Consider the following 14260-nt stretch of genomic DNA (forward strand, 5'->3'; position numbering starts at 1 on the left):
TGCTTTGGCACGGCTGAGCTCAGCTCAGCTCGGTTTGGCTCAGCTGGGCTCAGCTCAGCATGGCTCGGCTCCGTCTGGCACAGCTCAGCTCGGCTTGGTTTAGCTCAGCCGGGCTGGGCTGGCTCAGCTCAGCACAGCACGGCTGCGATCAGCTCACTTGGACTGGTCATGGCTGGGCCTGGCTTAGTTCAGCTCAGTGGGGTTTGGCCCGGCTGGGCTCACCTGGACTCGCCGCGGGCGGGTTTGGCTGAGCTCGGCTCGGCTGGGCCCGGCCCAGGCGCGGTTCCCGCATTGCCCCGAGCGGGGCCGCCCTGAGGGGCCGGAGCTGCTCCCGCCCCGCGGGCTTGGATCGGGCCATGGAATCGCTGCCACGGGAAAACCCCCGAGCCCAGGCGCTGCCAGCACCACCACGGCCGTGTCCCAGAGCGTCGCGTCCCCAGGGACGGGAAATCCCCAGGGATGGGGAACCCCCGGGGCTGGACAACCTTTCCAGCAGGATTTGCCCTCAATATCCCAACTAAACCGCCCCTGCAGCGTGCGGGACTGGAATATCCCACTGTTTTCCCGGAGTTTTCAGCCCCGGCCGCGAGGCGACGAGCCCTCGGGGGCTGTGAGGGCCGGGCAGGGCGGGGATCCGGCCCGTTACACCGGGACCGGCCCGTGGCTCCTGGGATTTCCCGTCACGGCCGGTGTGTGTCACGGCCGGTGTCACGGCCGGTGTCACGGCCGGTCCAGGCCCGCTACCCCCGGTCCAGGCCGCTCGCACCGCCCCGGGCCCGTCCCCGCCGTGTCGCTCCCGTCCCGCCCCCGCTCCGCCCCCGCCATGGCCGGTCCGCGCCATAACCGGCCCCCCCCGCACCACTTCCGGCGCCTCAGCCCGGCCGGTCCTCGCGCTCCCGCCGTCCCCCCGGCGCCACCCGGCCGCGCGCCCGCGTTCCGGCGCGGCCATGCTGGCGGACGGGCCGGTGCGGCGGCTGCTGCGGGCGGGGGAGGGGGCCAGGTCCGAGGGGAGGGCTCGGCTGTGACGGGAGGGGGTCGGGATGGACCGGGAAGAGGCTCGGGATGAGCCGGGAGGGGGCCGGCTCTGAGGGGAGGGCGGGCGGGGGGCTCGGGTTGGTCGGGGCGAACCCTTGGGCCGAGCGCTTCCCTTCTCCCTTTCCCTTCTTCCCTCGCTTTCTTCCTTTTCCTTTTCCCTTTCCCTTTCCTTTTCCCCCTTGCCTTTTTCCTGCTCCGTTCCCCCCCCCGCCCCTTCCCTTCTCCCCCTTCCCTTTTCCTTCCCGTTGCCCCGGGGAAGGCCGGGGAGCGGCGGCCTCCTCCCGCTTGCTGCAGCTCCGGACCCACTTCCCGGTTTTTCCCGGTTTTCCCCGGTTTTCCCCTTGCAGGCACCGAGCGATGAGGAACTGGGGGGTGCTGGGGGGCGCGGCGGCGGCGCTGGCAGCCGGGATTTACGTCCTGTGGGGCCCCATCACCGGCAGGAAACGGCGCCGGAGAGGTACCGGGGGAACTGGGGCTGCCAGCACCGGGAACAGCCCCGGGGGATGCGCTTTATCCCGTTTTTCCAGCTGGGATTGCTCTTTCCCACTGCCAGAGGGCGGGATTTTGGGAAGGAATTCTTCCCTGGGAGGGTGGGGAGGCTCTGGCACAGCTTCTGTGTGGCTGCCCCATCCCTGGAAATGTCCAAGGCCACGTTGGACGGGGCTTGGAGCAACCTGGGCTGGTGGAAGGTGTGGGGTGGGATGATCTCCAAGTTCCCTTCCAACCCAGCCCATCCTGGGATTCTCTGAAAGATGGAAAATCAACCAAATAAACAGCAAGAACTCCATTTTCACCTAACTGTAGCACCCTACACAGCATTCCCGCTGACAAATGGGATTTGTTTTGCCTGGACTTGGTGGTGTAAAGTCTTGCAATTCTCTTTGCAGGGCTTGTCCCGGGTCTCCTGAACCTGGGCAACACGTGCTTCATGAATTCCCTGCTCCAGGGCTTGTCCTCCTGCCCCTCCTTCATCAGGTGGCTGGAGGAGTTCACAGCACAGTACAGGACAGAGCAGGAAAAATCCCAGGAGCATCAATACCTGTCAGTCACTTTGCTGCAGCTCCTGAGAGGTACTGAGACATTTTCCTGTTGTGGCAAACCAAGGATGAAATATTTCAGGAGAAATGTGGTCATTTTTAGCCTCTTTTCCCAAAGAAAGAAGCTCATGGGGTTTGTATTCCCTATTTTATTTCCCTGTCTAATTTTCAACCCCATGGCCAAGCTCAGCCACCTTCCACAGACTTCTTGAATGCCATAGAATTCCAGAAATTAGAATTCCATAGGGAAAAAAAAAAAAAAAAAAAAGAAATAATCAGCAAATAATTTAAGGTTTGTTTTTTTTTTCTCCCCAAGCTTACTATTTTCCCAAAAATCTGGACTATTCAATCACACTTTGCAAGGTTTTGGATAAAAATATTAACGATTTTAAGCTTGAGGTGCCTCATGTCAGACTTGTCCCTGTGCTAAATTCATCTCTGACACCCTCAAGTGATCCCCTGGCTCTGCCTGGCTTCCCTCACGGGGTTGTTTTTAAAGGAAATCCCTCAGAAGTTCAGTCTTGGGATATTCCTGTGGAAGTGGTTATGAGGTTGGTGGTGCTTTAACCCCAGAAACCACCGATTTTTACCCATTTCTGCCTCCTCCTGACACTCCTGCATTGCCTTCTCCAGCTTTATCCTGCCAGGAGGTGACAGAGGACGATGTCCTGGATGCCAGCTGCCTGCTGGAGGTGCTGAGGATGAACAGGTGGCAGATCTCCTCCTTTGAAGAGCAGGTGATGGCAGGAATCTGGGAAAATTCCCACTGTTACCCCTTGGACAAGGATCCCTCAGACCTGGAGCTGTCAGATGTGAATCCAGCTTCCAGAAAAGTGATGGAAAACATCCATGTTTTGGGATCCCATGTGTTGGGAATGGGGCTTTCAGGTTGCTGGGATATTCCTCAGGGAATTGCTGGCTGCTTCCAAATTATTATATGGAATTATCTTCAGGCTTGGAATGCCAGGGCCAGGAATATTAAAGCTGAAGAGATCCAGCCCTAACTTCCCTATGGATAATGGACTTCCACTCTGGATCATGGATCTATGCTCTGCTCCTAATTAGGACTTTCAGTAATCCTAATTATTTGGAATTCTTGTCAGTGTTTTGATGCACTCCATCAATTATCCCACTCCTAAAATATATTCCAGGTTTCCAAGGATAGATTGCAGTTATGAAATTGAGGAAAACAGGGATTTGGGAATTCATTTTGGGGTAGTTTTTCTCTCTCCTTGTGAGTTTCTAAGGCCCAGAATGTCTTTAGTGCCTTGTGCTGTTCTGAAGCTTTTGGGCACAACAAAATAGATTCAATATTAATACAAATAATGGAAAATTAGAATATATAATTATGATAATGAATTAGAATAACAAATTATTATATATCAGTAGAGCACATAATTATTATAATGAATTAGAATATATTATTATTATAGAATATATTCATTTTAACTAAATATAAACATATAAATTATGGCTATAGATAATTATAAGTATTACTATAAATTAGGAATATTAATATAACTAATAAATATGACTAAATATTAATATAAATATATTCATGATAGTATAAAATAGAACTCATGGTAATGTAATAGAATGATAATAATTATTCTTGTAATTGTATAACATAGTATAGAAGTATAATAATATATTTATATTTTATAATTGAAAATTATTCTTGTAATTATATAACATAGTATAGAAGTATAATAATATATTTCTATTTTGTAACTGAAAATTATTCTTGTAATTATATAACATAGTATAGAAGTATAATATATAGTAATATATTATATAAAATATATAATTAAAATATATAAATTTATTATTTATACATTTTATTGTTCATTATGACTTATATTTAGTATGTACTTACCTTAATAAATAAAAATAAAAATAGAAATAGAAATAGAAGCTCTGAGCTGTAATTTTTCCCGAATTTCCTGTGGAATTCCAGCCCTCCTGGAATGTTTGTTGATGGCTCTTGGTTCTGACTCCATTTCCCAGGATGCCCACGAGCTCTTCCATGTCCTGACCTCTTCCCTGGAGGACGAACGGGATCGGCAGCCCCGTGTGACCCATCTGTTTGATGTGCATTCCCTGGAGGTGAATTCCCATTTATTTCCTTAGCAGAAACTCCTGGAATCTGCCCACATTCCCAAGTTGAAAGTGGCTGTTCAGGATCTTTTTATTCTGTTCCCAAAGCTGTTCTTTAATCCTTTGACAGGAACTCACCAGTAAGTCACATTTAAAGAATTCTCGGGTTTTCCTAAGAAAACATCTTGGAATTTCCAGTGATCCTGCTTTCCTGAGGGGTTTTTGCATCCTTAAATCTGTGGAATGTAGGGATTTAAATTGGCACAGAGCAGGAGTCCCTCCAAGCAGTTACTGTGATCTGTAGTTCACACCTGAAAAAGGGGTTGAAATCTGCAAAATGGGCATTTGTGGAAGAGCTTTATGGAGGTAAAATTTATCTTATCCTCCAGCTTGCTGCTAAACTTGATGCAGATGGAAAAATATCTGGTTTTGCCTATGAAAAATACTTCTAGGTCTAAAATATAGACCCAAAAAATTCCAGAATCTCCTATTTTAGTGCTCTGAGGCAGAGAATTCTGCAGGTTAATGATTCCTTTTATAAGCAATTGTCAATTATAAATTTGGTTTGTACCAGTTGTTTTTTTGTTCTTCAAATAGAAAGAGCCTCTGAGATTCCCACAATTTTTCTAATGCCAGAAAAGCCCATTAGGGATGAAATAGGAACACATTTAATACTTCATGTATTAACTTTACATTTTTCCTACGTTGCTGAGGTAGGGTTAATGAAATGTTTTTATCTCCCTCTGCAGCAACCAGAAATAACCCAAAAGCAAATAAGCTGCAGGACAAGAGGTAGGATTTGATCCCTGCTGGATATTCTGAATATTCATAGTGTAGTTGTTTTGTTTATTAAGTGGGATAATATTAATTGATCTTTGTACTGAACTGAAATAGAAATCAAGAATATAAACAAATGCCCCCCCCTCCATTAATTATTAATCAGTGGGACAAAAAAGGTGTTTTGGAGCCATTAATTTTGTTAAAAAGGGTGGGATTGGAGTGCTGAAAGTGGATGGATGGAAAATCCAAGGACAATTCCAAATTCTGTGTTGCAGGATCTCTTCCCCCTGTGTCCAACCACTGGAAATCCCAGCACCCTTTCCATGGAAGGCTGACCAGCAACATGATTTGCAAACACTGTGAGCACCAGGTATGAAAAGAGATCATATTTTATATCATTATTAATAACTGTGCAATGTGAGAAGGGATATCCAACCCTCAGAGTGCATCCTGGAACCACCATCCCTGATTTCTGATCATGGATCAAGCTCCAGAGCTTTGCAGGACTCACAGCTCGAGGCTGTTCATTTCCCAGGTGTTTATTGTGGTGATGAACAAGGATTTATCCCTAAATAGACTGAAAAAAAATCCATGTGATGCACTCTGTGGGGGTAACAGCTGTCTCATCAAACAGAATAATAGATGTTTTATTCTATTATTGAATTAACAGTTAATTAATTAATAATATCACCTGAAAAATCCACTCACGTGGCTGAGTTTAGGACTCGCTGCTCATTCAGCACATTTGGCAAAGGCACTCTAAGTCCAGTTATTCCAAGTAAGGAGATGAAGATAACCTGGACAAAGGGAAAAAAATACAGAAAAGAAACCCCATTTATAGACCAAACCAAGAGAACATTTGCATTTTACTGCCCAAAACCTTGCAAACAAATTAGAGTGAGCAGGAAGAGACCGACAGAACATTCCTGGTGTTCCCTGGCACCGTGCTTGGGAAATTGGGAGGGTTTGGATCCTGTTCCACCAGGGAATTGTGGCCAGCACGGGGCATAGGCTCATCTTGGGAGAGTTGGGTTGGATTTGTTTTGGGACTGACATAAACTCAGGCTCTGGAATGTTCTCTCGCAGAGCCCTGTGAGGTTCGACACCTTCGACAGCCTCTCCCTGAGCATTCCAGCGGCTGTGTGGGTACGTATCCCCCTGCTCCCTGATGCTGGCACCTTGGCTCTGCCTTCCCAGGGCCTTTCTCAGGTGCAGAGGACATTCAGAGCTCCTTTAGGAGTTGATTTCCCTGCTCTTCTATAATCCCATGCTGCTGCAGGACCTTCTCCCTAATGGGTGGTGCAAGGTTCCGATGAGTCCAACACCACTTGGTGACACCACCGGAGTTTTTCTGCTTCTCCTGGTGGAGGATTTGGTCTTTTCTGTGGAATTTGAAGAGCCCAGATCATATCCCAAGGGCTTGGAAGGTGACCTTCAGCTGCTCTCCCCCTGGCAGGTCACACCTTACCCCATCCAGGCTTTTCCATCGGGTGATTTCAAGTGGGAATTGTTTCCATTTCTTTCTGCCTCTGAAAAACTTCAAATGACAAAACACCGTGGATTTTTGGGGCAACATTTGCAGGGTATTTTTGGACTGTGAGAGTTTGTTATTTCGTGTCTGGTGGTGATTTCTTTCCACAACTACTGGTACTCATGGAAATGGTGATTCCTACTTGCAGAGTAGCCAGGATTGGGATTTGGACACATCTTCTGTTCTTTATCTTTTGTTTTATCCAATCCTTGGCAGGGCAGGATATGAGGAAGGGCAGGAAGGAGGCCTAAATTGCATTAAAAGCTGTATTTCTCCTATGGAGAGGGTCAGAGAGCATAAAGTGACCCCTGAAATGCTGGAACTCGAGAAAAATAGGAACAGGACAGGAATCTGTGGTTTAAAAGCCCACTGAAGGACTCTCACAGGGAGTCACAGCTGTTGTTATCAACAGGCTGCAAAGTTTTCCACGTTTCATCCAGGCTAAGGGAGAATCCCCCCAGTTCCATGATCACCCAAAGCCATTTAGTCAGTTCTTTCAAGAAATAAACCTGCACTTCTGTAGTTTTTCTACAGAAGGGATGATTAAAAATCCTTTCCCCAAAAATCCAGTGGAATGCATCCTAAAATTCCTGCAAATAATTCTGGCTTTTCTTGGCACTCAGGGTCGTCCCATGACACTGGACCATTGTCTCCATCACTTCATCTCCTCGGAGTCTGTGAAGGATGTTGTGTGTGACAACTGCACCAGAGTAGGTCACTTCAATTCCTGTCACTTCAATTCCTGTCACTTCAATTCCTGTCACCTCCCTGCTCTGTTTTGAGCCTGCTGACACAATCCTGGCTTCACTTCCCAACTCCTTTTTCTTCAGGACTTGGGGAAAGCCTCTGGGATTTCAGATATTTAACAAGGAGTTCTTATCTCACAGAATATTTGAGGCTTTATTACTCCTACTGTTACCAAATCTACAAATATTTAATTCTGTAGTTACTAGGTATGACCAGGGATCATTTTTTTTTGCTCTGGTATTGTTTAAAAATCAACAGAAAAGGCAAATGAGTGCAGTTCTGAGTGAGTGGAATTCTGTAAATGCTCATTTCTGCTTGATTTTGGTTTAGAATTCTGATCCTTTAGGACAGGCCAGGAATTCTGAAGGTGAAATTCATGCTCTGAGTATATTCTAAGGAGACAATTGCTCCTGTCTGCAGGTGCCTTCATTTTTTTTTCCCTTCTGATTCCAGATCCAGGCAGAAGGAATTCTGAATGGACAGAGCATAGAAAACCAGAGAACAACATTTGTTAAGCAATTAAAGTTAGGAAAGGTGAGGCAAAGAAACCCCTCCAAATCTCCTAAATCCTGTCACACAGTAACTTCTCTCTTTGATCTTGTTGTGTCCACTTCTTGCTGTTAGACCACAAACATTTTACTTTTCAAAGTAAACTCATCTGGCAAATATTTGTGGGCATTGAGGCCTCAACTCAGCAAAGCATCAAACATTAAACACTTCAAGAATGGGAATATTCTTCTGTTGTCTAGTAAACCACTTAAATGTGAGTTTGGATCAGTGGCATTTCTTTTATTTTACATTAATTCCTTGGAATTCCTAATTCCCATAAACTGATTTATGTTTACAGGGTTTGTAGCACCTTTAGCAATTCCACATTTCAGGGAAATTGAAGTATTCCAAATACAGCTGGTGAATAAACATCAGGTGGGATTTCTGTGAGAAAACACGGGGTTTTTTTGCTCTGTAATCCTGTCATGCAGAGGCCAGCAGGGCACTGGTGGGTAATTAGGAGCCTCAGGTGCCAATAATAATAATAATAATAATAATGATGATGATGATGATGATGATGATGTACTTCTTGCTACAGCAATGATTTTAAATTTCAGCTCTTTATAACACTTGATGGTTTTGGTTTTCCCCTGTGCAAAGCCATTAATTATTGGGAATTAGGAAACAGCAGGAATCCCACAAGAGTTACTGTCCTGCTTTAGCGACACTGTTGCCACTGAGCTTACACAGAGATAAAGGCAATGCATTTCCTTATTCCCTGGACTCACCACCTGTTTCTTTCCATGAAAAATTTGGATTCTCCTTTCCTGACCACATTCCTGAAGCTGCCCCAGTGTTTGTGCATCCACCTGCAAAGGCTGAGCTGGTCAAACCAAGGCACTCCCCTGAAGAGACACGAACACGTCCAGTTCAACGAATTCCTGGTCATGGACATCTACAAATATCGGGTTCCTGGTCCCAAATCCAGCCAGGAGCAGCTCAGCTGGAAAAACTCCGAGGAGACAACACCTGGAACAAAGGATGGGAGAGCAGGGAAACCTTCAGGTACCTCCTTTGCCAATAAAATAGATCAGCTCTTTCTGCGTTTCAGGGATCAAACATTGCTCTGCAGAATCGACCCATCAGCAGCATCTTGATGTAGGGCTCTGCAAAGAGGACAGAAATCTCTTTCCCATTCTCAAATTTACAGTTCAGTTTGGATAATTTCGTTTCGATCCTACTAAATATATCTATATAAAGAAAAATTATAAAGCACAGCACAGAATTCCCATCTTTTATGTCCAGAGGAGTGTAGAACTTGGGATGTCCCAGGGTTTTTCTTGTTAGGGATCTCTTCCAAGGCTTCAGGACAAGCAGAGAAGGAATACTGGGAATGGTGAATTCTTGAAAAACAGTTGGAAGATCCACCTGTAGGAGGTCTGTCCTCAGGCACCTCAATATTCCTTTAGCTGGGATTTTGGACACAATGGGAATTTTCATATTTGCCGTGTAAAACCAGTTTGGATCCGATATCCATTGCCTGTGGATATTCCAGCCCTCTGGATCTGTGTAATGATTTAAAATCAATAAAATACCTTCAGTATCCCATGGTGAAAGGCACTGCAGGAGCAGGGCTGCTGTTCTTAGCAACAGCATTAAATCCCTGAATTTCTCCTTCCTCTGGCAGATGCAGAACAACCAGCTGGTACCAAACCTCTCTTCATGAATGGTGCCTCCTCTTCCTCCTCCTCCTCCTTTTTAATGTCCCCAGGAACTTTCCCACTTGCTGCATTCCCTGAGTGCAGGTAAGTTAAGAGATTTTTTTACCCTCTCGCTTCACTTCTGTCCTTCAAATCGTCTCCCTTTCTTCTGTCCTTGTCCTGAGGCTGCCCAGTCACAGCATGTAACCTTTGTCCCACCTCCTGTGCTCATCTCTTGGGTGATTTTTAGTCCTGGCAGAGGGAGTAGAGCAAGTTACAAGCAAAACTCAAAATCTCCTTCCTCTGGTTCATGTAAATCCTCCTGAACAGCCATAATGCCATTGCTGCTGCTTTCCTCTATGCCTTCTTTTCCTTCATTTTAAAATGGTTGCAAGAAACCCACAGATTTTCTTTTTTTTCTCAGACATTTTTGATTTCAGTTGCACCTGCCATGATTCCACTTGGTAAATCACCCTTGGGGCTTCTGCTGATAATCCTTTTCCATGGAATCCCAGAATGGTTTGGCTAGGTAGGGAACTCAGGGACCATCCAGTCCAGTCCCCTTCCCATGGGCAGGGACACCTTCCTCTATCCCAGGTCGCTCCAAACCCCATCCAGCCTGTCCTTGAGTACTTACAGGGATGGCACAGCAGGTTTGAATCCCATAATCCCAGAGTGGTTTGGCTTGGAAGGAGACTTGGAGATCATCCACCTTCCACTATCCCAGGTTGCTCCAACCTCCGTCCAGCCTAGCCTTGGACCCTTCCAAGGATGGAACAGCATGAACAAGCACTTGATCCCAGAATTTGGGTTTGGGTTGGAAGGGAACTGACACATCACCCCATTCCACCACTTGCCATGGGCAGGCACACCTTCCACTAGCCCACATTGCTCCAACCTTGAACATTCCAGGGACGGAGCTGCCGTTCCCCTCAGGCAACCACCCCTTTTTTGCTCCAGGGAGGACTTGTGGCTACTCCTGCTCTCTGTGTGTGTGTGTGTGTGTGTGTGTGTGCATGCCCAGGCTGAGCCCGTGTCCCCGCAGGGCCCCGCTGTACCTGTACCGGCTGATGGCCGTGGTGGTGCACCACGGGGACATGCACTCGGGACACTTCGTCACCTTCCGGCGCGCGCCGGGCGCCCGCAGCAGCAGCAGCAGCAGCCAGTGGCTCTGGATCTCGGATGAATCCGTGCGCAGGGCCAGCCTGCACGAGGTGCTGGCTGCCAGTGCCTACCTGCTGTTCTACGAGCGCGTGCACGGCCGGGCCCAGCCCCAGAGCCCGGCCCAGGACTGAGGCGGCAGCGCTGGGATCATCCCGAGCCTGTGGATTGAGCCTCTCTGTTATGCAAACCTCCCCCACGCCCTCCCCCCATCCGGGATCCCTTCCCTGTGGCAATGGCTGGGAATTGTGGTTGGTACCCTAATCCCGCTCTGCCGGCGTTGTGCAGCCCCAGGTGTGTGTTGAGAAGTGTTTTTCTGCCTTGTCCCGAGGCTCTATTCCATGTCCTGACATGGCACTTTTCCCGGGGAGATGCTTTATCCCACACTTTTCACTTCCCAAGGGGGAGCCCTGCAAAGGGTTGATGTCAAGCTGCTGTTGAAGAGCCCCTTCCCATCCCAATCCCTCCCCTGGCACCTCTCCATTGTGCACCAGCCCCTCCAGGTTCCCTTCCCTGTGGCAATGGCTGGGAACTGTGTTTTGTACCCACATTCCCAGAGCTGTTCCAACATCGTGCAGCCCCAGGTGTGCGTTGAGAAGCCTCTGTCAGGCAGGGATTTTATCCCAAGGCTCTATTCCCAGTGTTTCCCAGTGGGGAGCCCTGGGAGGGGGCGATGGGAAGCTGCTGTTGGCAATGATTTAAGACACGAAGTGCCTTGAGCTTCCCTGAACAGCTGCATTGCCACTGGCCCAGCCCTCTGCATGCCCACTGTGCCCTGGGAATGCCTCACAACCATGGGATGAACTCATGGCATCACATTTCTCCTGACCTATCAAGTAAAGGCATCTCCACAAACAGTCACGATCCAAAAGATTTCCCCGTTCACACGATTTTCCTACTACTTTAATTCTTTATAAAGCCCTTCTCCTGATTTAAAATGCAGTTTGCTTTATCCAGGAGATAGTTTTGTACCTATTAAGAGCTGAAACCTTAATTTATTGCTCCATACCTTTGGAATGTAGCTGGAATCAGCACATGGAAGTGTTTGCTAGTGCTCAGTGTTGTCATTTCCTTCAGCACTGTTGGATTCAGTTGTTTTGTAGCATCAACTACAACTTTTAATGCTGTGATTTCCAAGCTGCTGTAACTGTTCTAGACTTGCCCTTCCCATTTTCTTGCTGGAATCTGCCATTCCCAGCATTGGGATCCACGCTCCTGGCTTGCAGCTGAGCTGTAGAGCAGCCCCAGGCCTTGTTGAATGGAATATAAACATCAGGGCCAGGACTGGTGGGCACTTCCTGGTGTCATGAAGAAATCTGGGAATCCTAGTGTCACTGCATTAGCTCCAGACTGCCCTGTAAATAGAAATAAGGGGAATTCTGCTGCTCTGGATTGTTTGATGTGCAAAAGTAAAATCCCAAACAAAACACAGAGGGAGAAGCAGCAAAAATCCTCCTTTCAAAACCTGCTTTTAAATGACCAGGAATTAAATATGTAGGTTGTTCTTAGCTCTTTTCTGTCCTTGTAAGCTTGGAGGAGAAAATCCTTCATCAGACAAGCTTTTTTTTTCAGTGTGAAGTTTTCAAATAACAACTTAATCTTAAATAGTTTGGTTTTTTTTTTTCGGGCAACTCTGTACCTCATGAATTCATAGTGCTGCCCAAAGCTCGGGGGTGTTCACACATCCTCAGGAGAGGCTCCAAACCAGCCAAAGCAGGAGTGGTCAAATGGGTGGATATGCAAAATTATTGACACAACTCATCATTCCAGAGTCTGGAGCACAATTCCTGCTCCAGGTAATGCTCCTAGTACATAAATACTGAGAAATGCACTGCTGGACTGGCTCCTGGTTCCTGGCTGTGCTGCACAAGCAGTAGCTTGGTTTTAACCTGTTTTAAGTTATAGAAAAACCAAGAAAACAAACCAACAAAAACCCTTGAAGTATGCAAAATGCCAAAAAATTTGCTCTGGCCATGGAAGGGAGAGCTGACAGAGCTGGAGGAGGAGGCAGCCCTCCCTGCTGGCAGCACTGGGGGTCATCTAAAAACCATCACTCCAGCAGCTCTGCCCCTGTACCTCAGAACTGAAACCATTGCCAGTGCCAGCAGTGGGTGTCCTGCATTATCCATGCTCAGTGCTCTGCTTAGAGGTTTTTCCTGGATTTGGGAGTTCAGCTGAGCAGCCCCTTGGTTTAGCTGTGCTGGAGCAGGGGCAGAGGACACGCACACTATGGACTGTCAGAGAGCTGGCAGGGACAGGGACAAAGTCACTTCTTCCTGCACAGCCAGCAGATTCTCTTTTGCCAAGAGCTGTTTCCTTGGGCTGTGGATTGACTCTGGATCTCCCTCAAGGGCTATCAAGGGGAGGGTTGAACCTTTGTTGTGGCTTTGCCTGGTGGGCAGGAGTAGATGGGCTCGGCTTAACCCTCAGGTGAGGAAGGGAGCGAAGCCCAGCACCTCAGTCCTGATCCTGAGCTGTGCCAGATCCTCCCGACCCCTTGTGAGCATCAGATCTGTGCAGGGCTTTGGGAGCTCATCCTCTCCCCTGGAGGTCACTGGGATCTGTTTTCCAGTCAACCACACCTGTGGAAGTCACTGGGATTTGTGCAGGTGTTTGGGAGCCAACCCTCCCCTTTGGAGGTCCCAGGGCTCTGTGTTTGCCAGCCAAGCCTCCCCTTTGGAAGTCACTGGGATCTGTCTTTCCAGAGGTCACAGAGCTCTGTGTTTTACAGCCAAGCCTCACCTTTGGAGGTCACTGGGATCTGTTTTCCAGCCAAACCTCCCCTCTGAAGGTCCCAGGGCTCCGTGCAGGCACAAGGCTCAAACTCGTTACTTGTCCCTCCCAAGCTGCCATGGTGGAGAAGATGTTAATAAACTGTAAAGAATTAAGAGCTCCAAGATGACATCTCCATGTTTGGATTATTCTGGTCTTATTTTGTGTGTTAATTTAACGATGTCTGTTCCAGTCCAAGCACTGCACTGCTGTTGGAAGTTGCTTTTTTCACTTCAGGGTATTTTTGTAACTGTACAGTAGCAATAAAAGAACAAACTTGGTAGAAAAATCAGTTGTGGGAATGTCTTGAAACAAACACCAAGCTGGGAGCCAGAGGGGTTCAAACAACACTTCATAAGCCCTGGATAAGAAGGATTTTCTGCAGGAGCTCTTCATGCTCCACAGAGCATCTCAGAGTGGCAGAGGGTGGGAATTACCAACTCCAAATTGCCTGCACAGGCCTTAATTCCATAGGAAAAATGGACCCACCTCTGAAGGCCAGAGCCCAGCACTAATTCCAGTGGCTGCAGCCAGGATTTGGTTCCCATTCTCACTCAGAACTTACCATTCCTTGATGCCTCAAGATCTCTTGGTGACCGGACAGAATTCCCTCATTTCAGCAGGATTCGCTGTGGGCATGGGGGGTGATGGCTTTCAGGAAGTCAGGATGGGATCCCTAGGGATAATTGTTGAGGAAAATGCACTCTCAGAGTGACAGCCTTCCAGTGGAAATGGGACAACCCAGTTCTCCCCCATAAGGGCATTTTTTGCTGCCTGGTTTTTGTACAAAGGACCTGAGGAAGGAAAAATCTTGTGCTTCCTCGTGCAAGAACAGCCTCCCCTAAGAGCAGAGGAGTATCAAGCAGAGAGGAGTCACAGTGACTCAAACACTCATCCAGCCATGCTGCACT

The 14260-nt window shown here is 47.7% G+C and overlaps 1 protein-coding gene across 1 annotated transcript; it reads left to right on the forward strand.

Annotated features, from left to right (window-relative positions):
* The first annotated feature begins 913 nt into the window (after positions 1-913).
* USP30 (ubiquitin specific peptidase 30) lies at positions 914-13620 on the forward strand. Its single transcript, XM_082293276.1, has 13 exons — positions 914-965; positions 1383-1492; positions 1923-2105; positions 2706-2809; positions 4080-4178; positions 4919-4961; positions 5225-5319; positions 6036-6095; positions 7104-7190; positions 7681-7761; positions 8562-8781; positions 9404-9521; positions 10462-13620. The coding sequence occupies exons 2-13, from the start codon at positions 1393-1395 to the stop codon at positions 10709-10711; spliced, it is 1440 nt and encodes a 479-aa protein (XP_082149402.1). The 5' UTR covers positions 914-965; positions 1383-1392; the 3' UTR covers positions 10712-13620.
* The last annotated feature ends 640 nt before the right edge of the window (positions 13621-14260 follow it).

This window comes from Coloeus monedula (genome assembly GCF_965178545.1).
Source record: "Coloeus monedula genome assembly, chromosome: 18".
NCBI lineage: Eukaryota > Metazoa > Chordata > Aves > Passeriformes > Corvidae > Coloeus > Coloeus monedula.

Coding starts and splice junctions, on each gene's coding strand:
- USP30 (XM_082293276.1), top strand. CDS start 1,393: ATGAGGAACTGGGGGGTGCTGGGGGGCGCGGCGGCGGCGCTGGCAGCC. Junction 4,179..4,918: donor TTGATGTGCATTCCCTGGAG/GTGAATTCCCAT, acceptor CTCCCTCTGCAG/CAACCAGAAATAACCCAAAA. Junction 9,522..10,461: donor GCTGCATTCCCTGAGTGCAG/GTAAGTTAAGAG, acceptor GTGTCCCCGCAG/GGCCCCGCTGTACCTGTACC.